The sequence below is a fragment of the Salvelinus namaycush genome, chromosome 16 (assembly GCF_016432855.1).
Source record: "Salvelinus namaycush isolate Seneca chromosome 16, SaNama_1.0, whole genome shotgun sequence".
NCBI classification, from domain to species: Eukaryota; Metazoa; Chordata; class Actinopteri; order Salmoniformes; family Salmonidae; genus Salvelinus; species Salvelinus namaycush.
The window spans coordinates 32908238-32935737 of record NC_052322.1 but is presented as its reverse complement, the minus strand read 5'-3'; the positions used below and the strand labels follow the sequence as shown (position 1 = coordinate 32935737).

Genomic DNA, 27500 nt, shown 5'->3' with positions numbered 1-27500 from the left:
GGCGACACTAAACATTCACAGCCACTGAATCTCTGGTATGTGACCTCCACCAAAGAAGAGTTGATTGTACTTCCACACCAACCGCCCCAAACACACACACTCTTTCTTTCAAAATGTCTTTTCACTCACTAAACTTGTGTGTACAACCGTTGGAAATGTGCATTCTATTAACCACTGTCACCACACTTAAATGTTTTCTGCCACCTGATTGGTTAACCCTCGATGTGACCTCTGACCTCGAGGCTATGAGGTCACTGCAACCATGAGCTGTTCTTCAGATGTGTGCCTCTCTCTCTCTCTACCTCTTCTCCCTCCCTCTCTCTCTCTCTCTCTACCTCTTCTCCCTCCCTCTCTCTCTCTCTCTCTACCTCTTCTCCCTCCCTCTCTCTCTCTCTACCTCTTCTCCCTCCCTCCCTCTACCTCTTCTCCCTCCCTCTCTCTCTCTACCTCTTCTCCCTCCCTCTCTCTCTCTACCTCTTCTCCCTCCCTCTCTCTCTGCCTCTTCTCCCTCGCTACCGCTTCTCACTCCCTCTCCCTCTCTCTACCTCTTCTCCCTCTCTCTACCTCTCCTCCCTCCCTCCCTCCCTCCCTCCCTCCCTCCCTCCCTCCCTCCCTCCCTCCCTCCCTCCCTCCCTCCCTCCCTCCCTCCCTCCCTCCCTCCCTCCCTCCCTCCCTCCCTCCCTCCCTCTCTACCTCTTCTCACTCCCTACCTCTTCTCCCTCCCTCCCTCTAGCTCCCTCCCTCCCTCTAGCTCCCTCTCCCTCTCTCTACCTCTTCTCCCTCCCTCCCTCCCTCCCTCCCTCCCTCCTCCTCCTCCCCTACCTCTTCTCCCTCCCTACCTCTTCTCCCTCCCTCCCTCTAGCTCCCTCCCTCCCTCCCTCCCTCCCTCCCTCCCTCCCTCCCTCTAGCTCCCCTCCCTCCCTCCCTCCCTCCCTCCCTCCCTCCCTCCCTCCCTCCCTCCCTCCCTCCCTCCCTCCCTCTACCTCGTCTCCCTCCCTCCCTCCCTCTACCTCTTCCTCGTCTCCCTCCCTCCCTCCCTCCCTCCCTCCCTCCCTCCCTCCCTCCCTCCCTCCATCTACCTCTTCTCACTCCCTACCTCTACCTCTTCTCACTCCCTACCTCTACCTCCTCACTCCCTACCTCTACCTCCTCACTCCCTACCTCTACCTCTTCTCACTCCCTACCTCTACCTCTTCTCTCTCCCTACCTCTTCTCCTTCCCTACCTCTTCTCCCTCCCTCCCTACCTCTACCTCTTCTCCCTCCCTCCCTCCCTCTACCTCTTCTCCCTCCCTCCCTACCTCTACCTCCTCTTCTCCCTCCCTCCCTACCTCTACCTCCTCTTCTCCATCCCACCCTCTACCTATTCTCCCTCCCTCCCTACCTCTACCTCTTCTCCCTCACTCCCTACCTCTACCTCCTCTTCTCCCTCACTCCCTACCTCTACCTCCTCTTCTCCCTCACTCCCTACCTCTACCTCCTCTTCTCTCTCCCTACCTCTACCTCTTCTCACTCCCTACCTCTTCTCACTCCCTACCTCTTCTCACTCCCTACCTCTTCTCACTCCCTACCTCTACCTCCTCACTCCCTACCTCTACCTCCTCACTCCCTACCTCTACCTCTTCTCACTCCCTCTCTCTCTACCTCTTCTCACTCCCTCTCTATACCTCTTCTCACTCCCTCTCTCTCTACCTCTTCTCACTCCCTCTCTCTCTACCTCTTCTCACTCCCTCTCTACCTCTTCTCTTTCATCTTTCCCTTTTTCTCCACACCCTTCACCAATTTCCTGTGTCTAAATGTCTCCCTTCAACCCCCCCTGTATGAGCCAACTATACTGAACAAAAATATAAAACGTAACATGCTTCATGAGCTGAAATAAAACATCCCAGACATTTTCCATATGCACAAAAAGCTTATTTCTCTCAAATGTTGTGGACACATTTGTTTACATCCCTGTTAGTAAGCATTTCTCATTTGCCAAGATAATCCATCCACCTGAAAGGTGTGGCATATCAAGAAGCTGATTAAATAGCATGATCTTTACACAGGTGCACCTTGTGCTGTGGACAATAAAAGGCCATTCTAAAATGTGCAGTTTTGTTACACAACACAATGCCACAGAGTTGAGGGAGCGTGCAATTGGCATGCTGACTGCAGGAATTTCCAACAGAGCTGTTGCCAGATAATTGAATGTTCATTTCTCAACCATAAGCCTACCAATGTTGTTTTAGATAATTTGGCCGTACATCCAACCGGCCTAACAACTGCAGACCATGTGTAACCACGCCAGCCCAGAACCTCCACATCGGTCTTCTTCACCTGCGGTGTGATATCCATTGATTAGGGCCTAAGATTTTTATTTCAATTGACTGATTTCCATCTATGAACTGTAACTCAGTAAAATCTTTGAAAATGTTGCATGTTGTGTTTATATTTTTGCTCAGTATATATATATACTGATAGGCTAATTGACATCATTTGAGTCAATTGGAGGTGTACCTGTGGATGTATTTCAAGGCCTACCTTCAAACTCAGTGCCTCCTTGCTTGACATCATGGGAAAATCAAAAGAAGTCATCTAAGACCTCAGAAAACAAATTGTAGACCTCCACAAGTCTGGTTCATCCTTGGGAGCAATTTCCAAACACCTGAAGGTACCACGATCATCTGTACAAACAATAATACGCAAGTATAAACACCATGGGACCACGCAGCCGTCATACAGCTCAGGAAGGAGACGCGTTCTGTCTCCTAGAGATGAACGCACTTTGGTGCGAAAAGTGCAAATCAATCCCAGAACAACAGCAAAGAACCTTGTTAAGATGCTGGAGGAAACAGGTACAAAAGTATCTATATCCACAGTAAAACGAGTCCTATAGACATAACCTGAAAGGCCGCTCAGCAAGGAAGAAGCCACTGCTCCAAACTGCCATAAAAAAGCCAGACTACGGTTTGCAACTGCACATGGGGACAAAGACTGTACTTTTTGGAGAAATGTCCTCTGGTCTGATGAAACAAAAATATAACTATTTGGCCATAATGACCATCATTATGTTTGGAGGAAAAAGCGGGAGGCTTGCAAGCCGAAGAACACCATCCCAACCGTGAAGCACAGGGGTGGCAGCATCATGTTGTGGGGGTGCTTTGCTGGAAAATTATGTGGATATATTGAAGCAACATCTCAAGACATCAGTCAGGAAGTTAAAGCTTGGTCACAAATGGGTCTTCCAAATGGACAATGACCCCAAGCATACTTCCAAAGTTGTGGCAAAATGGCTTAAGGACAACACAGTCAAGGTATTGGAGTGGCCATCACAAAGCCCTGACCTCAATCCCATAGAAAAACTATGGGCAGAACTGAAAAAGTGTGTGCGAGCAAGGAGGCCTACAAACCATCTCAGTTACACCAGCTCTGTCAGGATGAATGGGCCAAAATTCACCCAGCTTATTGTGGGAAGCTTGTGGAAGGCTACCTGAAATGTTTGACCCAAGTTAAACAATTTAAAGGCAATGCTACCAAATACTAATTGAGTGTATGTAATTTTCTGACCCACTGGGAATGTGATGAAAGAAATAAAAGCTGAAATTAATCATTCTCTCTACTATTATTCTGACATTTCACATTCTTAAAATAAAGTGGTGATCCCAACTGACCTAAGACAGGGAATTTTTACTAGGATTAAATGTCAGGAATTGTGAAAAACTGAGTTTAAATGTATTTGGCTAAGGTGTATGTAAACTTCCGACTTCAACGGTGTGTGTATATATATATATATATATATATAAAGTTTATATTTGTGTTCAGTATATATATATAGTTTTTATTTTTGTTCATAAAATATATATATATAGTGTTTAGATTTTTGATCAGTATATATATATATTAGTATATTTATAGTATATTTATGTAGGCACTTCTAGAAAATATGGATACATAGCAGTGGTGGGTGGGAGCAGAACTGGTCTGCAGATGACAAAAACACACTGTTTTTCACACTACCAACCCCCGACTACCACCATGATAACTGACAGCTGGGGAGAAGAGGCGATGAAAATGTGAGGACACTACAGGGAAAGAAAATTGGGTCAAGGGTGTGAGGGAGAGAATGAAATGGTTGGATGGGGAGACAGAGTGATGGAGAACAGCTGGTAGGGGAGGAAGGGAGGGGCAGACAAGGTGGAGGAGGGATTGAGGGAAGTTTTAATTAGCTACAGGCCCCCCTCTCATCTCCTATTCCTCATCTCCACATCCGGCTGTGATTGGGAGTCCCATAGGGCGGCACACAATTGGCCCAGCGTCGTCCAGGTTTGGCTGGGGTAGGCCGTCATTGTAAATAAGAATTTGTTCTTAACTGACTTCCCTAGTTAAATAAAGGTTAAATTAAAATAAAACATTTAAAAAATCTCCTGTCTTGCCATTGCCATTGCCAGATTAACAATGTACTGAGCAAATGTCAAATTGTCTTTTTAACAAATTATTGTACGACAGACCACGTATTCACCCTGCACACCCAGTTGACAAACAAACAAACCAAACCAAAGGCAAAGTCTTCTCATGCTTTGTTGATTTCAAAAAAGCTTTTGACTCAATTTGGCATGAAGGTCTGCTATACAAATTGATGGAAAGTGGTGTTGGGGGAAAAACATACGACATTATAAAATCCATGTACACAAACAACAAGTGTGAAAAAAACACACACATTTCTTTCCACAGGGCCGTGAGGTGAGAGGAACGCAGCTTAAGGGATGCAGTTTAAGCCCCACCCACTTCAACATATATATCAACGAATTGGCGAGGGCACTAGAACAGTCTGCTGCACCCGGACTCACCCTACTAGAATCTGAAGTCAAATGTCTACTGTTTGCTGATGATCTGGTGCTTCTGTCACCAACCAAGGAGGGCCTACAGCAGCACAGATTCTGACAGACCTGGGCCCTAACAGTAAATCTCAGTAAGACAAAAATATTGGTGTTCCAAAAAAGGTCCAGTCACCAGAACCAGAAATACAAATTCCATCTAGACACCGTTGCCCTAGAGGACACAAAAAACGATACATACCTCGGCCTAAACATCAGTGCCACAGGTAACTTCCCCAAAGCTGTGAACGAGCTGAGAGACAAGGCAAGAAGGGCCTTCTATGCCATCAAAAGGAACATAAAATTTGACATACCAATTAGGATCTGGCTAAAAATACTTGAATTAGTTATAGAACCCATTGCCCTTTATGGTTGTGAGGTCTGGGGTCAGCTCATCAACCAAGAATTCACTAAATGGGACAAACATCAAATTGAGACTGTATGCAGAATTCTGCAAAAATATCCTCAGTGTACAACGTAAAACATCAAATAATGCATGCAGAGCAGAAATAGGCCGATACCTGCTAATTATCAAAATCCAGATAAGAGTCGTTAAATACTACAACCACCTAAAAGGAAGCGATTCCCAAACCTTCCATAACAAAGCGATCACCTACAGAGAGATGAACCTGGAGAAGAGTCCCCTAAGCAAGCTGGTCCTGGGGCTCTGTTCACAAACACAAACAGACCCCACAGAGCCCCAGGACAGCAACACAATTAGACACAAACAAATCATGAGAAAACAAAAAGATAATTACTTGATACATTGGAAAGAATTAACAAAAATAAACAGAGCAAACTAGAATGCTATTTGGCCCTAAACAGAGAGTACACAGGCAGAATACCTGACCACTGTGATTGACCCAAATTTAAGGAAAGCTTTGACTATGTACAGACTCAGTGAGCATAGCCTTGCTATTGAGAGAGGCTGCCGTAGGCAGATCTGGCTCTCAAGAGAAGACAGGCTATGTGCACACTGCCCAAAAAATGAGGTGGAAACTGAGCTGCAATTCCTAACCCCCTGCCAAATGTATAACCATATTAGAGACACATATTTCTCTCAGATTACACAGATCCACAAAGAATTTGAAAACAAACCCAATTTTGATAAACTCCCATATCTACTGGGTGAAATACCAAGGTGTGCCATCACAGCAGCAAGATTTGTGACCTGTTGCCACAAGAAAAGGGCAACCAGTGAAGAACAGACACCATTGTAAATACAACCCATATTTATGTTTATTTATTTTCCCTTTTGTACTATAACCATTTGCACATCGTTACAACACTGTATATAGACATATGACATTTGAAATGTCTTTATTTTTCTGGGACTTCTGTGAGTGTAGTGTTTACTGTTAATTTTTATTGTATATTTCACTTTTGTTTACTATCTACTTCACTTGCTTTGGCAATGTTAACATATGTTTCCCATGCCAATAAAGCCCTTCAATTGAAACTGAATTGAGATAGTGTGGGTGTCAAGTTAAGATGTAGTACTCACAGCTGTCTTCCTCTTCAGTGATGGCGCTGACGACGTAACAGGCATACACGAAGCCCAGGAGCTGCGAACACACAAACACATACACACACACAGAGCGTTAGAACACACAGATAGTTAGAACGCGCACAGAGTTAGAACACACAGAGAGTTAGAACACACAGATAGTTAGAACGCGCACAGAGTTAGAACACACAGAGAGTTAGAACGCACACAGAGAGTTAGAACGCGCACAGAGTTAGAATGCGCAGAGCATTAGAACGCGCACAGCATTAGAATGCACACAGTTAGAACGCGCACAGCGTTAGAACGCGCACAGCGTTAGAACGCACACAGTTAGAACGCGCACAGCGTTAGAACGCACACAGCATTAGAATGCACACAGTTAGAACGCGCACAGAGTTAGAACGCGCACAGCGTTAGAACGCACACAGCGTTAGAACACACAGAGAGTTCGAAAGCACAAACAGTTAGAATGTGCACAGAGTTAGATCGCGCACAGAGGGTTAGAACGCACAGAGGGTCAGAACGCACACTGAGTTAGAACACACAGAGCGTTAGAACACAACGAGCGTTAGAAGACACAGAGCGTTAGAACACAAAGACAGTTCGAAAGCACAAAAAGTTAGAACGTGCACAGAGTTAGAACGCGCACAGAGTTAGAACGCGCACAGACGGTTAGAACGCGCAGAGGGTTAGAACGCACGCAGAGGGTTAGAACGCGCGCAGAGGGTTAGAAGGCGCGCAGAGTTAGAACGCGCACAGACGGTTAGAACGCGCAGAGGGTTAGAACGCACACAGAGGGTTAGAATGCGCACAGAGGGTTAGAAGGCGCGCAGAGGGTTAGAAGGCGCGCAGAGGGTTAGGGCGCGCAGAGTTAGAACGCGCACAGAGTTAGAACGCACAGAGGGTCAGAACGCACAGAGGGTCAGAACGCACACAGAGTTAGAACGCACAGAGGGTCAGAACGCACAGAGGGTCAGAACGCACACAGAGTTAGAACGCACACAGAGTTAGAACGCACACAGAGTTAGAATGCATACAGAGTCAAAACACACACAGTGTTAGAACACACAGAGAATTAGAACACACAGAGTCAGAACACACACAGAGTCAGAACAAACACAGTCAGAACACACACAGAGAATTAGAACACACAGAGTCAGAACACACACAGAGTCAGAACACACAGAGAATTAGAACACACAGAGCATTAGAACACACAGTCAGAACACAGAGAGTTAGAACCCAGATAATTAGAACACACACAGAGGGTTAGAACACACACAGGGGGTTAGAACACACACAAAGCGTTAGAACACACACAATTACAACACACAGAAATAATTAGAACACACACAGAGGGTTAGAACACACACACAGAGCGTTAGAACACACACAACTAGAACACACAGAAATAATTAGAAAACACACACAGTCAGAACACACACAGAGTCAGAACACACAGAGAATTAGAACACACAGTCAGAATACACACAGTGTTAGAACACAGAGAGTTAGAACACAGATAATTAGAACACACACACACAGAGGGATAGAACACACACAGAGCGTTAGAACACACACAGAGCGTTAGAACACACACAGAGCGTTAGAACACACACAATTAGAACACACAGAAATAATTAGAACACACACAGAGTCAGAACACACACAGAGTCAGAACACACAGAGAATTAGAACACACAGAGTCAGAACACACACAGTGTTAGAACACAGAGAGAGTTAGAACACAGATAATTAGAACACACACAGAGGGTTAGAACACACACAGTGGGATAGAACACACACAGAGCGTTAGAACACACACAACTAGAACACACAGAAATAATTAGAACACACACAGAGTCAGAACACACACAGAGTCAGAACACACAGAGAATTAGAACACACAGAGTCAGAACACACACAGTGTTAGAACACAGAGAGAGTTAGAACACAGATAATTAGAACACACACAGAGGGTTAGAACACACACAGCAGGATAGAACACACACAGAGCGTTAGAACACACACAGAGCGTTAGAACACACACAATTAGAACACACAGAAATAATTAGAACACACACAGAGTCAGAACACACACAGAGTCAGAACACGCACAAGTGGTTAGAACACACAGAGGGTTAGAACACACAGAGGGTTAGAACACACAGATAATTAGAACACACACAGAGTTGGAACACACAGAGTTAGAACAGATAATTAGAACATACACAAGAGTTAGAACACACAGATGATTAGAACACACAGAGAATAAGAACACACAGAGGATTAGAACACACACAGAGGGTTAGAACACACAAAGAGTTAGAACCCATATAATTAGAACACACACAGAGAGTTTGAACACACAGAGAGATATAACAAACAGAGAGTTTGAACACACACAGAGAGTTTGTTAGAACATACAGAGAGAGTTAAAACACACAAAGAGAGTTAGAACACACAGAGTTAGAACACACAGAGTTAGAACACACAAAGTTAGAACACAAAGAGCATTAGAACACACAGAGTTCGAAAGCACAAAAAGTTAGAACGTGCACAGAGTTAGAACGAGCACAGTGTTAGAATGCGCACAGAGTTAGAACGCACACAGAGCGTTAGAACGCACACTGAGTTAGAGCACACAGAGGTTCAGAACACACAGAGCGTTGGAACACACAGAGCGTTAGAGCACACAGAGCGTTAGAACGCACACAGAGTTAGAACGCATACAGAGTTAGAACGCATACTGAGTCAGAACGCACACAGAGTCAGAACGCACACAGAGTCAGAACACACACAGTGTTAAAACACACACAGAGTTAGAACACACAGAGATTTAGAACACACAGAGTCAGAACACACACAGTGTTAGAACACAGAGAGAGTTAGAACCCAAATAATTAGAACACACACACAGAGGGTTAGAACACACACAGAGCGTTAGAACACACACAATTAGAACACACAGAAATAATTGGAACACACACAGAGTCAGAACACACACAGAGTCCGAACACATACAGAGAATTAGAACACACAGAGAATTAGAACACACACAGAGTCAGAACACACACAAGTGGTTAGAACACACAGAGGGTTAGAACACACAGAGGGTTAGAACACACAGATAATTAGAACACAGACAGAGTCAGAACACACACAGAGTCAGAACACGCACAAGTGGTTAGAACACACAGAGGGTTAGAACACACAGAGAGTTGGAACACACAGAGTTGGAACAGATAATTAGAACATACACAAGAGTTAGAACACACAGATGATTAGAACACACAGAGAATAAGAACACACAGAGGATTAGAACACACAGAGATTTAGAACACAGAGTCAGAACACACACAGTGTTAGAACACAGAGAGAGTTAGAACCCAGATAATTAGAACACATACACAGAGGGTTAGAACACACAAAGAGTTAGAACCCATATAATTAGAACACACACAGAGAGTTTGAACACACAGAAAGATAAAACACACAGAGAGAGTTAGAACATACAAAGAGAGTTTGAACACACAGAGAGAGTTAGAACACACAGAGTTAGAACACACACAGAGAGTTAGAACACACACAGAGAGTTTGAACACACACAGAGAGTTTGAACACACACAGAGTTAGAACACACAGAGTTTGAACACACACAGAGTTAGAACACACAGAGTTAGAACACAGAGAGAGTTAACCCACTTAATCTAAAAATGTCTCTAAATTTCTCATCTCTATTCCTCAAACTCTCATCTCTATTCCTCTACAGAATGTGTTGTTCTGTACACAAATTAGCTTCATATCCAGAGACATTTCCTCAGAAAACAAACACTTTTTAAAATCTAACCTTTATTTAACTAGGCAAGTCAGTAAAGAACAAATTCTTATTTACGATAATGGCCTACCCCGGACAACGCTGGGCCAATTATGGCCCGCCTTATGGGACTCCCAATCACGTCCGGACGTGATTCAGCCAGGATTCAAACAAGGGACTGTAGTGACGCCTCTTGCACTGAGATGCAGTGCCTTAGACCGCTGTTCCACTCGGGAGCCCACTTGAAGACACCATGCACCTAAACAAGCTGGTAACTAGATAACCAAGCCAGTAAGACTATTTCTGGCCTCAGCAGCCTGTCAATATGATAATATGCTGCATTGTTGGCAGATGGCTGTGATCTTTTCTGAGAAACACACACACTGGGACTCAGACAGAGAGACAGACAGACTCTATCCCAATGACTGGCATCCTGCCATGCCAATTAAACCAGCATCGGGCAAAATGCCCTCAAAACACACACTGTGCAACCGGTGAGTGAGTGAGTGAGTGAGTGAGTGAGTGAGTGAGTGAGTGAGTGAGTGAGTGAGTGAGTGAGTGAGTGAGTGAGTGAGTGAGTGAGTGAGTGAGTGAGTGAGTGAGTGAGTGAGTGAGTGAGTGACTGACTGACTGACTGACTGACTGACTGACTGACTGACTGACTGACTGACTGACTGACTGACTGACTGACTGACTGACTGACTGACTGACTGACTGACTGTGCGTGCGTGTGCGTGATGGGGCCACAGGATGGGGTTCACTACTGGTGTGCACTGTTTGCAGGCAGCGGTTTGACCAACTGTTTGTTATGTTGACGATTTTATAAGGGTCATATGACTACTGTAACTAGTCCTACTGTAAACTCACACCTCAGACACCATTAGTACAAAACAACATGCTGTGAAAGGAGTGTGTGTGTACAGGCTAAATGAGTTTTAAGAGAGAGTAGTGAGTCCCATCCTACCTTCTTTCTATGTCTGAAGTGGCTAATTACCTCTCACAGCAGTCTGGTCTCAGACTAGATGTAACATAGTAAATGTAAATCCGGGACACTCAAAATAAATGTTGCAGATGGTTACATAAGACAGATGGTTACTTAAGGTAAAAACGAATGTAGGGTGGTTGGTCGGGTGGGTAGGCATATAATGCGAACGTCTAGCAACCCAAAGGTTGCAAGTTTGAATCTCATCACGGACAACTTTAGCTAATTATCAACTTTTCAACTACTTACTACTTTTTAGCTACATTGCAACTACTTAGCATGTTAGCTAACCGTGCTCCTAACCTCAACCCTTTTAGCTAACACTTCCCCTAACCCTTTCATCTAACCCTTCCCCTAACCCTAACCTTTTAACCTAACTCCTAAACTTAATCCCAAATTTAACCCTAACCCCTAGTCTAGCTAACGTTAGCCAACGTTAGCCAGCTAATACATATGATACGAAACAAAACATATTATACTAAATAGAGTCTCAGATTTACATACAGAATAATAAAAAATGCTCTGAGACCAGGTTTTTCACAGGCAGGCCAGCCGTTAGAGTAGCAGGGAATTAACATCATATAAAGCCTGGGTCACACACAATGGTGTTTGCAGCAGGATGCCAGACACTGGTTGATTTGTATCAATGGTGTGTGTGTGTTTGATTTGCTTGAATTGCCCTGATTAGAGTGTCTATGTCTGGAGGGCTCAGCAAATAACACAGTCAGCAAATACAGAGTCTCTGTGGGGGGATAGTATAAGGGAATTGATACAATGTGTGTGGGGGGGTGAAACAGTCTCAGTGGGGGGGTGATACAGTCTCAGTGGGGGGATAGTGTAGGGGGGTGATACAGTCTCAGTGGGGGGATAGTGTAGGGGGGTGATACAGTCTCAGTGGGGGGATAGTGTAGGGGGGTGATACAGTCTCAGTGGGGGTATAGTGTAGGGGGGTGATACAGTCTCAGTGGGGGGATAGTGTAGGAGGGTGATACAGTCTCAGTGGGGGGATAGTGTAGGGGGGTGATACAGTCTCAGTGGGGGGATAGCATAGGGGGGTGATACAGTCTCAGTGGGGGGATAGTGTAGGGGGGTGATACAGTCTCAGTGGGGGGATAGTGTAGGGGGGTGATACAGTCTCAGTGGGGGGATAGCGTAGGGGGGTGATACAGTCTCAGTGGGGGGATAGCGTAGGGGGGTGATACAGTCTCAGTGGGGGGATAGTGTAGGGGGGTAATACAGTCTCAGTGGGGGGATAGTGTAGGGGGGTGATACAGTCTCAGTGGGGGGATAGTGTAGGGGGGTGATACAGTCTCAGTGGGGGGGTGATACAGTCTCAGTGGGGGGATAGTGTAGGGGGGTGATACAGTCTCAGTGGGGGGATAGTGTAGGGGGGTGATACAGTCTCAGTGGGGGGACAGTGTAGGGGGTGATACAGACTCAGTGGGGGGATAGTGTAGGGGGGGTGTTACAGTCTCAGTGGGGGGACAGTGTAGGGGGGGTGTTACAGTCTCAGTGGGGGGATAGTGTAGGGGGTGATACAGTCTCAGTGGGGGGACAGTGTAGGGGGGTGATACAGTCTCAGTGGGGGGATAGTGAAGGGGGGTAATACAGTCTCAGTGGGGGGGTAATACAGTCTCAGTGGGGGGATAGTGTAGGGCGGTGTTACAGTCTCAGTGGGGGGATAGTGTAGGGGGGTGATAGTCTCAGTGGGGGGATAGTGTAGGGGGTGATACAGTCTCAGCGGGGGGATAGTGTAGGGGGTGATACAGTCTCAGTGGGGGGATAGTGTAGGGGGGTGATACAGTCTCAGTGGGGGGACAGTGTAAGGGGGTGATACAGTCTCAGTGGGGGGACAGTGTAGGGGGGTGATACAGTCTCAGTGGGGGGATAGTGTAGGGGGGGTTGATACAGTCTCAGTGGGGGGATAGTGTAGGGGGGTGATACAGTCTCAGTGGGGGGATAGTGTAGGGGGTGATACAGTCTAAGTGGGGGGGTAATACAGTCTCAGTGGGGGGATAGTGTAGGGGGGTGATACAGTCTCAGTGGGGGGATAGTGTAGGGGGGTGATACAGTCTCAGTGGGGGGATAGTGTAGGGGGTGATACAGTCTCAGTGGGGGGACAGTGATACAGTCTCAGTGGGGGGATAGTGTAGGAGGGTGATACAGTCTCAGTGGGGGGATAGTGTAGGGGGGTGATACAGTCTCAGTGGGGGGATAGTGTAGGGGGTGATACAGTCTCAGTGGGGGGATAGTGTAGGGGGTGATACAGTCTCAGTGTAAGGGGTGATTAAGTCTCAGTGGGGGAATAGTGTAGGGGGTGATACAGTCTCAGTGGGGGGATAGTGTAGGGGGGTGATACAGTCTCAGTGGGGGGATAGTGTAGGGGGGTGATACAGTCTCAGTGGGGGGATAGCGTAGGGGGGTGATACAGTCTCAGTGGGGGGATAGTGTAGGGGGGGTGATACAGTCTCAGTGGGGGGATAGTGTAGGGGGATGATACAGTCTCAGTGGGGGGACAGTGTAGGGGGTGATACAGTCTCAGTGTAAGGGGTGATACAGTCTCAGTGGGGGGATAGTGTAGGGGGTGATACAGTCTCAGTGGGGGGGGGGGGTGGTGGGGGGGGGTGATACAGTCTCAGTGGGGGGGGGGGGTGATACAGTCTCAGTGGGGGTATAGTGTAGGGGGGTGATACAGTCTCATTGGGGGGATAGTGTAGGGGGGTGATACAGTCTCAGTGGGGGGATAGTGTAGGGGGGGTGATACAGTCTCAGTGGGGGGATAGTGTAGGGGGGTGATACAGTCTCAGTGGGGGGATAGCGTAGGGGGGTGATACAGTCTCAGTGGGGGGATAGTGTAGGGGGGTGATACAGTCTCAGTGGGGGGATAGTGTAGGGGGTGATACAGTCTCAGTGGGGGGATAGTGTAGGGGGTGATACAGTCTCAGTGGGGGGGGGAATACAGTCTAAGTGGGGGGATAGTGTAGGGGGGTAATACAGTCTCAGTGGGGGGATAGTGTAGGGGGGTGATACAGTCTCAGTGGGGGGGTAATACAGTCTCAGTGGGGGGATAGTGTAGGGGGGTGATACAGTCTCAGTGGGGGGATAGTGTAGGGGGGTGATACAGTCTCAGTGGGGGGATTGTGTAGGGGGGTGATAGAGTCTCAGTGGGGGGATAGTGTAGGGGGGTGATACAGTCTCAGCGGGGGGACAGTGTAGGGGGTGATACAGTCTCAGTGGGGGGATAGTGTAGGGGGGGTGTTACAGTCTCAGTGGGGGGACAGTGTAGGGGGGGGGTGTTACAGTCTCAGTGGGGGGATAGTGTAGGGGGTGATACAGTCTCAGTGGGGGGACAGTGTAGGGGGGTGATACAGTCTCAGTGGGGGGATAGTGAAGGGGGGTGATACAGTCTCAGTGGGGGGATAGTGTAGGGGGGGTGATACAGTCTCAGTGGGGGGATGGTGTAGGGGGGTGATACAGTCTCAGTGGGGGGATAGTGTAGGGGGTGATACAGTCTCAGTGGGGGGATAGTGTAGGGGGTTATACAGTCTCAGTGGGGGGACAGTGTAGGGGGGTGATACAGTCTCAGTGGGGGGACAGTGTAGGGGGGTGATACAGTCTCAGTGGGGGATAGTGTAGGGGGTGATACAGTCTCAGTGGGGGGGTGATACAGTCTCAATGGGGGTATAGTGTAGGTGGGTGATACAGTCTCATTGGGGGGATAGTGTAGGGGGGTGATACAGTCTCAGTGGGGGGATAGTGTAGGGGGGTGATACAGTCTCAGTGGGGGGATAGTGTAGGGGGGTGATACAGTCTCAGTGGGGGGATAGTGTAGGGGGTGATACAGTCTCAGTGGGGGGATAGTGTAGGGGGTGATACAGTCTCAGTGGGGGGATAGTGTAGGGGGTGATACAGTCTCAGTGGGGGGGTAATACAGTCTCAGTGGGGGGATAGTGTAGGGGGGTGATACAGTCTCAGTGGGGGGATAGTGGAGGGGGGTGATACAGTCTCAGTGGGGGGGTAATACAGTCTCAGTTGGGGGATAGTGTAGGGGGGGTGATACAGTCTCAGTGGGGGGATAGTGTAGGGGGGTGATACGGTCTCAGTGGGGGGGTAATACAGTCTCAGTGGGGGGATAGTGTAGGGGGGTGATACAGTCTCAGTGGGGGGATAGTGTAGGGGGGTGATACAGTCTCAGTGGGGGGATTGTGTAGGGGGGTGATAGAGTCTCAGTGGGGGGATAGTGTAGGGGGGTGATACAGTCTCAGCGGGGGGACAGTGTAGGGGGTGATACAGTCTCAGTGGGGGGATAGTGTAGGGTGGGTGTTACAGTCTCAGTGGGGGGACAGTGTAGGGGGGAGGTGTTACAGTCTCAGTGGGGGGATAGTGTAGGGGGTGATACAGTCTCAGTGGGGGGACAGTGTAGGGGGGTGATACAGTCTCAGTGGGGGGATAGTGAAGGGGGGTGATACAGTCTCAGTGGGGGGATAGTGTAGGGGGGGTGATACAGTCTCAGTGGGGGGATGGTGTAGTGGGGTGATACAGTCTCAGTGGGGGGATAGTGTAGGGGGTGATACAGTCTCAGTGGGGGGATAGTGTAGGGGGTTATACAGTCTCAGTGGGGGGACAGTGTAGGGGGGTGATACAGTCTCAGTGGGGGACAGTGTAGGGGGGTGATACAGTCTCAGTGGGGGATAGTGTAGGGGGTGATACAGTCTCAGTGGGGGGGTGATACAGTCTCAATGGGGGTATAGTGCAGGGGGGTGATACAGTCTCATTGGGGGGATAGTGTAGGGGGGTGATACAGTCTCAGTGGGGGGATAGTGTAGGGGGGGTGATACAGTCTCAGTGGGGGGATAGTGTAGGGGGGTGATACAGTCTCAGCGGGGGGACAGTGTAGGGGGTGATACAGTCTCAGTGGGGGGATAGTGTAGGGGGGGTGTTACAGTCTCAGTGGGGGGACAGTGTAGGGGGGGGGTGTTACAGTCTCAGTGGGGGGATAGTGTAGGGGGTGATACAGTCTCAGTGGGGGGACAGTGTAGGGGGGTGATACAGTCTCAGTGGGGGGATAGTGAAGGGGGGTGATACAGTCTCAGTGGGGGGATAGTGTAGGGGGGGTGATACAGTCTCAGTGGGGGGATGGTGTAGGGGGGTGATACAGTCTCAGTGGGGGGATAGTGTAGGGGGTGATACAGTCTCAGTGGGGGGATAGTGTAGGGGGTTATACAGTCTCAGTGGGGGGACAGTGTAGGGGGGTGGGTGATACAGTCTCAGTGGGGGGACGTGTGGGACAGTGTAGGGGGGTGATACAGTCTCAGTGGGGGATAGTGTAGGGGGTGATACAGTCTCAGTGGGGGGGTGATACAGTCTCAATGGGGGTATAGTGTAGGGGGGGTGATACAGTCTCATTGGGGGGATAGTGTAGGGGGGTGATACAGTCTCAGTGGGGGATAGTGTAGGGGGGGTGATACAGTCTCAGTGGGGGGATAGTGTAGGGGGGTGATACAGTCTCAGTGGGGGGATAGTGTAGGGGGTGATACAGTCTCAGTGGGGGGTAGTGTAGGGGGTGATACAGTCTCAGTGGGGGGATAGTGTAGGGGTGATACAGTCTCAGTGGGGGGGTAATACAGTCTCAGTGGGGGGATAGTGTAGGGGGGTGATACAGTCTCAGTGGGGGAGCTATTCTCTTAACTCTCCATATCTCCCACTGAGATCTGTATCACCCCTACTTATCCCCTATCCCCCACTGAGACTGGTGATCGACACTACACAACCATCCCCCCACTGAGACTGTATACACCCCCCTACACTTCCCCCCATTGAGACTGTATCACCCCCCTCACTATCCCCCCACTGAGACTGTATCACCCCCCTACACTGTCCCCCCGCTGAGACTGTATCACCCCCTACACTATCCCCCCACTGAGACTGTAACACCTCCCCCCTACACTGTCCCCCCACTGAGACTGTAAAGTCACCCCCCTACACTATCCCCCCACTGAGACTGTATCACCCCCTTACACTGTCCCCCCGCTGAGACTGTATCACCCCCCTACACTATCCCCCCACTGAGACTGTATCACCCCCTACACTATCCCCCCACTGAGACTGTATCACCCCCCTACACTATCCCCCCACTGAGACTGTATCACCCCCCTACACTATCCCCCCACTGAGACTGTATTACCCCCCACTGAGACTCGTATCACCCCCTACACTATCCCCCCACTGAGACTGTATCACCCCCCCACACTATCCCCCACTGAACTGTATACCCCCCCCACTGAGCCTGTATCACCCCCCTCCACTATCCCCCCACTGAGACTGTATCACCCCCCTACACTATCCCCCACTGAGACTGTATTACCCCCCACCACGAGACTTATCACACCCCTACACTATCCCCCCACTGAGACTGTATCACCCCCTACACTATCCCCCCACTGAGACTGTATACCACCCTACACTATCCCCCACTGAGACGTATCACCCCCCCCTACACTATCCCCCCACTGAGACCGTATCACCCCCCTACACTATCCCCCACTGAGACTGTATCACCCCCTACACTATCCCCCCCACTAGACTGTATCACCCCCCTACACTATCCCCATTGAGACTGTATCACCACCCCACTGAGACTGTATCACCCCCCTACACTATCCCCCACTGAGACTGTATCACCCCCCTACACTGTCCCCCACTGAGACTGTATCACCCCTACACTTCCCCCCATGAACTGTATACCCCCTACACTGTCCCTTCACTGAGACTGTATTACCCCTACACTGTCCCCCCACTGAGACTGTATCACCTCCTACACTATCCCCCCACTGAGACTGTTTCACCCCCCTACACTATCCCCCCACTGAGACTGTATCACCCCCTTCACTACCCCCCACTGAGACTGTTCACCCCCTACACTGTCCCCCACTGAGACTGTATCACCCCCTACACTATCCCCCCACTGAGACTGAACACCCCCCTACACTGTCCCCCCACTGAGACTGTACACCCCCCTACACTATCCCCCCACTGAGACTGTATCACCCCCTACACTTCCCCCGCTGAGACTGTATCACCCCCTACACATCCCCCACACTGAGACTTATCACCCCCCTACCAATCCCCCCACTGAGACTGTATCACCCCCCTACACTATCCCCCCACTGAGACTGTATCACCCCCCTACCCTATCCCCCCACTGAGACTGTATTACCTCTCCACTGAGACGTATCACCCCCCTACACTATCCCCCCACTGAGACTGTATCACCCCCCTACACTATCCCCCCACTTAGACTGTATTACCCCCCCCACTGAGACTGTATCACCCCCTCACTATCCCACCACTGAGACTGTATCACCCCCTACCTATCCCCCACTGAGACTGTATCACCCCCCTACCACTATCCCCCCACTGAGACTGTATCACCCCCTACCTATCCCCCACTGAGACTGTAACACCGCCCTACACTATCCCCCCACTGAGACTGTATCACCCCCCCTACACTATCCCCCCACTGAGACTGTATCACCCCCCTACACTATCCCCCATGAGACTGTATCACCCCCCTACACTATACCCCACTGAGACTGTATCACCCCCCCCCCCCCCCCACTGAGACTGTATCACCCCCTACACTATCCCCCCACTAGACTGTATCACCCCTTACACTGAACTGTATCACCCCCCTACACTTCCCCCCACTGAGACTGTATCACCCCCTACACTATCCCCCCACTGAGACTGTATCACCCCCCCTACACTATCCCCCCTGAGACTGTATCACCCCCTACCTCTCCCCCCACTGAGACTGTATCCACCCCCTACACTATCCCCCCACTGAGACTGTATCACCCCCCTACACTATCCCCCCACTGAGACTGTATCACCCCCTACCTATCCCCCACTGAAACTTACACCCCTACACTGAGACTGTATCACCCCCTACACTATCCCCCCACTGAGACTGTATCACCCCCTACACTATCCCCCCACTGAGACTGTATCACCCCCTACACTACCCCCCACTGAGACTGTATCACCCCCTACACTATCCCCCACTGAGCTGTATCACTGTCCCCCCACTGAGACTTATCCCCCCTACACATCCCCCCACTGAGACTGTATCACCCCCCTACACTATCCCCACACTGAGACTGTATCACCCCCCTACATCCCCCCCACTGAGACTGTATTAACCCCCCCACTGACTGTATCACCCCCTACACTATCCCCCACTGAGACTGTATCACCCCCCTACACTATCCCCCCACTGAGACTGTATCACCCCCCTACACTATCCCCCCACTGAGACGGTATCACCCCCTCTACACTTCCCCCACTGAGACTGTATCACCCCTCTACACTTTCCCCCCACTGAGACTGTATCACCCCCCTACACTATCCCCCACTGAGACTGTATCACCCCCTACACTATCCCACCCCTGAGACTGTATCACCCCCTACACTATCCCCCCACTGAGACTGTATCACCCCCCTACACTATCCCCACTGAGACTGTATCACCCCCTACACTATCCCCCCACTGAGACTGTATCACCCCCCTACTAACTGGATTACCCCCCTCACATCCCCCACTGAGACTGTATCACCCCCCTACACTTCCCCCCACTGAGACTGTATCACCCCCTACACTATCCCCCACTGAGACTGTTACACCCCCCTACACTGTATCCCCCACTGAGACTGTAACACCCCCCCTACACTATCCCCCACTGAGCTGTATCACCCCCTACACTGTCCCCCCACTGAGACTGTATCACCACCCCCCTACACTATCCCCCCATGAGACTGTAACACCCCCCTACACTATCCCCCCACTGAGACTGTATCACCCCCCCACTGAGACTGTACTACCCCCTACACATCCCCCCACTGAGACTGTATCACCCCCTACACTATCCCCCACTGAGACTGTATACCCCCCTACACTATCCCCCACTGAGACTGTATCACCCCCCTACCTATCCCCCACTGAGACTGTAATCACCCCCCTACCTATCCCCCCACTGAGACTGTATCACCCCCCTACACTATCCCCCCACTGAGACTGATCACCTCACCCCTACACTATCCCCACTGAGACTGTATCACCCCCATATGCTATCCCCCCACTGAGACTGTATACCCCCTACACTATCCCCCCACTGAGACTGTATCACCCCCCTACACTATCCCCCACTGAGACTGTATCACCCCCCTACACTATCCCCCATGAGACTGTATCACCCCCTACACTATCCCCCCCTGAGCTATCACCCCCTTTCCCCCACTGAGACTATCACCCCCCTACACTATCCCCCCACTGAGACTGTAACACCCCCTACATATCCCCCCACTGAGACTGTATTACCCCCACCACTGAGACTGTATTACCCCCCTTCACTATCCCCCCACTGAGACTGTATCACCCCCCTACACTGTCCCCCCACTGAGACTTTATCACCCCCTACACTATCCCCCACTGAGACTGTAACACCCCCCCTACACTGTCCCCCCCATGAGACTGTAACACCCCCCCTACACTATCCCCCCACTGAGTCTGTCACACCCCTACACTGTCCCCCCACTGAACTGTATCACCCCCCTACACTATCCCCCCACTGAGACTGTATCACCCCCCTACACTATACCCCCCACTGAGACTGTATCACCCGCCCCCCTGAACCTGTATCACCCTTACACTTTCCCCCCACTGAGACTGTATCACCCCCCTACACTATCCCCCCACTGAGACTGTATTACCCCCCTACACTATCCCCCACTGAGACTGTATCACCCCCCTACGCTATCCCCCCACTGAACTGTATCACCCCCCTACTACGCTATCCCCCACTGAGACTGTATCACCCCCTACACTATCCCCCCACTGAGACTGTATCACCCCCCTACACTATCCCCCCACTGAGACTGTATCACCCCCCCCTATGCTATCCCCCACTGAGACTGTATCACCCCCACACTATCCCCCCACTGAGACTGTATCACACTCCTACACTATCCCCCCACTGAGACTATCACCCTCCTACACTATCCCCCACTGAGACTGTATCACCCCCTACACTATACCCCCAACTGAGACTGACCCCCCCTACACTATCCCCCCACTGAGACTGTAACACCCCCCTACACTATCCCCCCACTGAGACTGTATCACCCCCTACCTGTCCCCCCGCTGAGACTGTATCACCCCCTACACTATCCCCCCACTGAGACTCTATATACCCCCTACACAATCCCCCCACTGAGACTGTATCACCCCCCTACACTATCCCCCACTGAGACTGTATCACCCCCCTACACTATCCCCCCACTGACTGTATTACCCCCCCACTGAGACCGTATCACCCCCTACACTATCCCCCCACTGAGACTGTATCACCCCCCTACACTATCCCCCAACTGGACTGATACCCCCCACTGAGACTGTATCACCCCCCTCACTATCCCCCCACTGAGACTGTATCACCCCCCTACACTATCCCCCCACAGACTGATTACCCCCCACTGAGACTGTATCACCCCCTACACTACCCCCCACTGAGACTGTATCACCCCCTCACTATCCCCCCACTGAGACTGTATCACCCCCATACACTATCCCCCCACTGAGACTGTATCACCCCCTACACTGTCCCCCCGCTGGGACTGTATCACCCCCCTACACTATCCCCCCACTGAGACTGTATCACCCCCCCTACACTATCCCCCCACTGGACTGTATCACCCCCCTACACTATCCCCCCACTGAGACTGTATCACCCCCCTCACTATCCCCCCACTGAGACTGTATTACCCCCCACTGAGACTGTATCACCCTACACTGCCCCCCTGAGACTGTATCACCCCCCTACACTATCCCCCCACTGAGACTGTATCACCCCCCTACACTATCCCCCACTGAGACTGTATCACCCCCCTACACTATCCCCACTGAGACTGTATCACCCCCCCTACACTATCCCCCAACTGAGACTGTATAACCCCCCCACTGAGACTGTATCACCCCCTCCACTATCCCCCCACTGAGACTGTATAACCCCCTACACTATCCCCCACTGAGACGTATTCCCCCCCACTGAGACTGTATCACCCCCTACACTATCCCCCACTGAGACTGTATCACCCCCTACACTATCCCCCACTGAGACTGTATCACCCCCTACACTACCCCCCACTGAGACTGTATCACCCCCCTACACTATCCCCCCCCTGAGACTGTATCACCCCCCCTACACTATCCCCCCGACGGAACTGTATCACCCCCCTACACTATCCCCCATGAGACTGTATCACCCCCTACACTATACCCCCATTGAGACTGTATCACCCCCCCACTGAGACTGTATCACCCCCCTACACTATCCCCCACTGAACTGTATCACCCCCCTACACTGTCCCCCACTGAGACTGTATCACCCCCTACACTGTCCCCCACTGAGACGGTATAACCCCCTACACTACCCCCCACTGAGACTGTATCACCCCCTACACTATCCCCCCATAGACTATCACCCCTACACATCCCCCCATGAGACTGTATCACCCCCTACCTATCCCCCCACTGAGACTGTATCACCCCCTCACTATCCCCCCACTGAGACTGTATCACCCCCCTACACTGTCCCCCCACTGAGACTGTATCACCCCCTACACTATCCCCCCACTGAGACTGTAACACCCCCCCCCTACACTGTCCCCCCACGTGAGACTGTAACACCCCCCTACACATCCCCCCACTGAGACTGTATCACCCCCTACACTGTCCCCCCGCTGAGACTGTATCACCCCCCAACTATCCCCCCACTGAGACTCTATCACCCCCCTACACAATCCCCCCACTGAGACTGTATCACCCCCCTACACTATCCCCCCACTGAGACTGTATCACCCCCCTACACTATCCCCCCACTGAGACTGTATACCCCCCCACTGAGACCGTATCCACCCCCCTACACTATCCCCCCACTGAGACTGTATCACCCCCCTACACTATCCCCCAACTGAGACTGTATTACCCCCCAACTGAGACTGTATCACCCCCCTCCACTATCCCCCACTGAGACTGTATCACCCCCTACACTATCCCCCACTGAGACTGTATTACCCCCCACTGAGACTGTATCACCCCCTACACTATCCCCCCACTGAGACTGTATCACCCCTACACTACCCCCACACTGAGACTGTATCACCCCCTACACATATCCCCCCACTGAGACTGTACACCCCCCTACACTATCCCCCACTGAGACTGTATCACCCCCCTACACTACCCCCCCATGAGACTGTATCACCCCCCTACACTATCCCCCCAATGAGACTGTATCACCCCCTACACTATACCCCCATTGAGACTGTATCACCCCCCCACTGAGACTGTATCACCCCCTACACTATCCCCACACTGAGACTGTATCACCCCCTACACTGTCCCCCACTGAGACTGTATCACCCCCCTACACTGTCCCCCCACTGAGACTGTATAACCCCCTACACTACCCCACTGAGACTGTATCACCCCTACACTATCCCCCCACTGAGACTGTATCACCCCCCTACACCATCCCCCCACTGAGACGTAATCACCCCCCTACACTATCCCCCCACTGAGACTGTATCACCCCCTTCACTATCCCCCCACTGAGACTGTATCACCCCCCTACACTGTCCCCCCACTGAGACTGTATCACCCCCTACACTATCCCCCCACGAGACTGTAACACCCCCCCCTACCTGTCCCCCCACTGAGACTGTAACACCCCCCTACACTATCCCCCCACTGAGACTGTATCACCCCCTACACTGTCCCCCGCTGAGACTGTATCACCCCTACACTATCCCCCCACTGAGACTGTATCACCCCCCTACACTATCCCCCACTGAGACTGTATCACCCCCTACACTATCCCCCCACTGAGACTGTATCACCCCCCTACACTATACCCCCTTGAGACTGTATCACCCCCCCACTGAGACTGTATCACCCCTACACTATCCCCCACTGAGACTGTATCACCCCCTACACTGTCCCCCACTGAGACTGTATCACCCCCCTACACTGTCCCCCCACTGAGACAGTATAACCCCCTACACTATCCCCCCACTGAGACTGTATCACCCCCTACACTATCCCCCACTGAGACTGTATCACCCCACTACACTATCCCCCCACTGAGACTGTACACCCCCCTACACTATCCCCCCACTGAGACTGTATTAAACCCCTTCACTATCCCCCCACTGAGACTGTATCACCCCCCTACACTAGTCCCCCCACTGAGACTGTATCACCCCCTACACTATCCCCCACTGAGACTGTAACACTCCCCCTGTACACTGTCCCCCCCCCACTGAGACTGTATACACCCCCCTACACTATCCCCCCACTGAGACTGTATCACCCCCCTACACTAATCCCCCCACTGAGACTGTATCACCCCCCTACACTATCCCCCCACTGAGACTGTATCCCCCCCCTACACTATCCACCCCCACTGAGACTGTATCACCCCCCTATTACCACCCACTGAGACTGTATCACCCCCTACACTATCCCCCCACTGAGACTGTATCACCCCCTACACTATCCCCCACTGAGACTGTATCACCCCCCTACACTATCCCCCCACTGAGACTGTATCACCCCCTACACTATCCCCCTCTGAGACTGTATCACCCCTACACTACCCCCAGAGACTATCACCCCCTCACTTCCCCCCAATGAGACTGTAACCCCCTACACTATCCCCACTGAGACTGTATTACCCCCCCACTGAGACTGAATTACCCCCCTTCACTATCCCCCCACTGAGACTGTATCACCCCCTACACTGTCCCCCCACTGAGACTGTATCACCCCCTACACTATCCCCCCTGAGACTGTACACCCCCCCTACACTGTCCCCCACTGAGACTGTATACACCCCCCTACACTATCCCCCCACGAGAGCTGTATCACCCCCTACACTATCCCCCCACTGAGACTGTATCACCCCCCTACACTATCCCCCCACTGAGACTGTATCACCCCCTACACTATCCCCCCACTGAGACTGTACACCCCCCCACTGAGACTGTATCACCCCCCTACACTATCCCCCACTGAGACTGTATCACCCCCCTACACTATCCCCCACTGAGATGTATTACCCCCTACACTATCCCCCCACTGAGGACTGTATCACCCCCCTACACTATCCCCCACTGAGACTGTATCACCCCCCTACCTATCCCCCACTGAGACTGTATCACCCCCTACACTATCCCCCACTGAGACTGTATCACACCCCCTACATATCCCCCCACTGAGACTGTATCCCCCCCTATCTACCCCCCCACTGAACTTTATCACCCCTACACTATCCCCCACTGAGACTGTATCACCCTCCTACACTATCCCCCACTGAGACTGTATCACCCCCTACACTATCCCCCCACTGAGACTGATCACCCCCCTACACTATACCCCCACTGAGACTGTATCCCCCCCATACACTATCCCCCCCTGAGACTGTAACACCCCCCTACCTATCCCCCACTGAGACTGTATCACCCCTACACCTTCCCCCCCTGAGACTGTATCACCCCCCCTACACTATCCCCCACACTGAGACTTATCACCCCCTACACATCCCCCCACTGAGACTGTATCACCCCCCTACATACCCCCACTGAGACTGTATCACCCCCTACACTATCCCCCCACTGAGACTGTATCACCCCCCCTGAGACGTATCACCCCTACACTACCCCCCACTGAGACTGTATCACCCCCCTACACTATCCCCCACTGAGACTGTATTACCCCCCCACTGAACTGTATCACCCCCTACACTATCCCCCACTGAGACTGTATCACCCCCTACACTATCCCCCCTGAGACTGTATCACCCCCCCACTGAGACTGTATCACCCCCTACACTATCCCCCCACTGAGACTGTATCACCCCTACACTATCCCCCACTGAGACTGATCACCCCCCTACACTATCCCCCCACTGAGACTGTATCACCCCCTACACTATCCCCCCCCTGAGACTGTATCACCCCCCTACACTATCCCCCCACTGAGACTGTATCACCCCCCTACACTATCCCCCCACTGAGACTGTATCACCCCCTACACTATCCCCCCACTGAGACTGTATCACCCCCCTACACTATCCCCCACTGAGACTGTATTTACCCCCCCACTGAGACTGTATCACCCCCTACACTTTCCCCCCACTGAGACTGTATCACCCCCTACACTATCCCCCCACTGAGACTGTATCACCCCCCTACACTATCCCCCCACTGAGACTGTATCACCCCCCTACACTATCCCCCCACTGAGACTGTATCACCCCCCTACACTATCCCCCACTGAGACTGTATTACCCCCCACTGAGACTGTATCACCCCCCTCACTATCCCCCACTGAGACTGTATCACCCCCCTACACTATCCCCCCACTGAGACTGTATCCCCACTGAGACTGTAACACCCCTACACTATCCCCCCACTGAGACTGTATCACCCCCTACACTATCCCCCACTGAGACTGTATCACCCCCTACACTATCCCCCCACTGAGACTGTATCACCCCCCTACACTATCCCCCCACTGAGACTGTAATCCACACCCCCCTACACTATCCCCCCACTGAGACTGTATCACCCCTACACTATCCCCCACTGAGACTGTATCACCCCCCTACACTATCCCCCATGAGACTGTATCACCCCCCCCTGAGCGTATCCCCCCTACACTATCCCCCACTGAGACTGTATCACCCCCCTACACTATCCCCCCACTGAGACTGTATCATCACCCCCTACACTATCCCCCACTGAGACTGTATACCCCCTAACACTATCCCCCCTGAGACTGTATCACCCCCTACACTATCCCACCCCTGAGACTGTATCACCCCCCTCACCTATCCCCCCACTGAGACTGTATACACCCCCTACACTATCCCCCACTGAGACTGTATCACCCCCCTACACTATCCCCCCACTGAGACTGTATCACCCCCCTACACTTCCCCCACTGAGACTGTATCACCCCTCTACACTATCCCCCCACTGAGACTGTATCACCCCCTACACTCATCCCCCCACTGAGACTGTATCACCCCCCTACACTATCCCCCACTGAGACTGTATCACCCCCCTACACTATCCCCCCACTGAGACTGTATTCACCCCCCACTGAGACTGTATCCCCCCCCTACACTATCCCCCCATGAGACTGTACACCCCCTACACTATCCCTCAACTGAGACTGTATTTGACCCCCCACTGGACTGTATCACACCCCCCTCCACTAC

At 51.4% G+C, this 27500-nt stretch overlaps 1 protein-coding gene across 1 annotated transcript in view; it reads right to left on the bottom strand.

Annotated features, from left to right (window-relative positions):
• nkain4 (sodium/potassium transporting ATPase interacting 4) overlaps positions 1 to 27500 on the bottom strand; it is a 109036-nt gene that overhangs the window by 9084 nt on the left and 72452 nt on the right. Inside the window, exon 5 of the mRNA XM_039010190.1 lies at positions 6359 to 6419. Coding sequence (XP_038866118.1) covers positions 6359 to 6419 — 61 coding nt within the window. The remainder of the gene's footprint in view (positions 1 to 6358; positions 6420 to 27500) is intronic.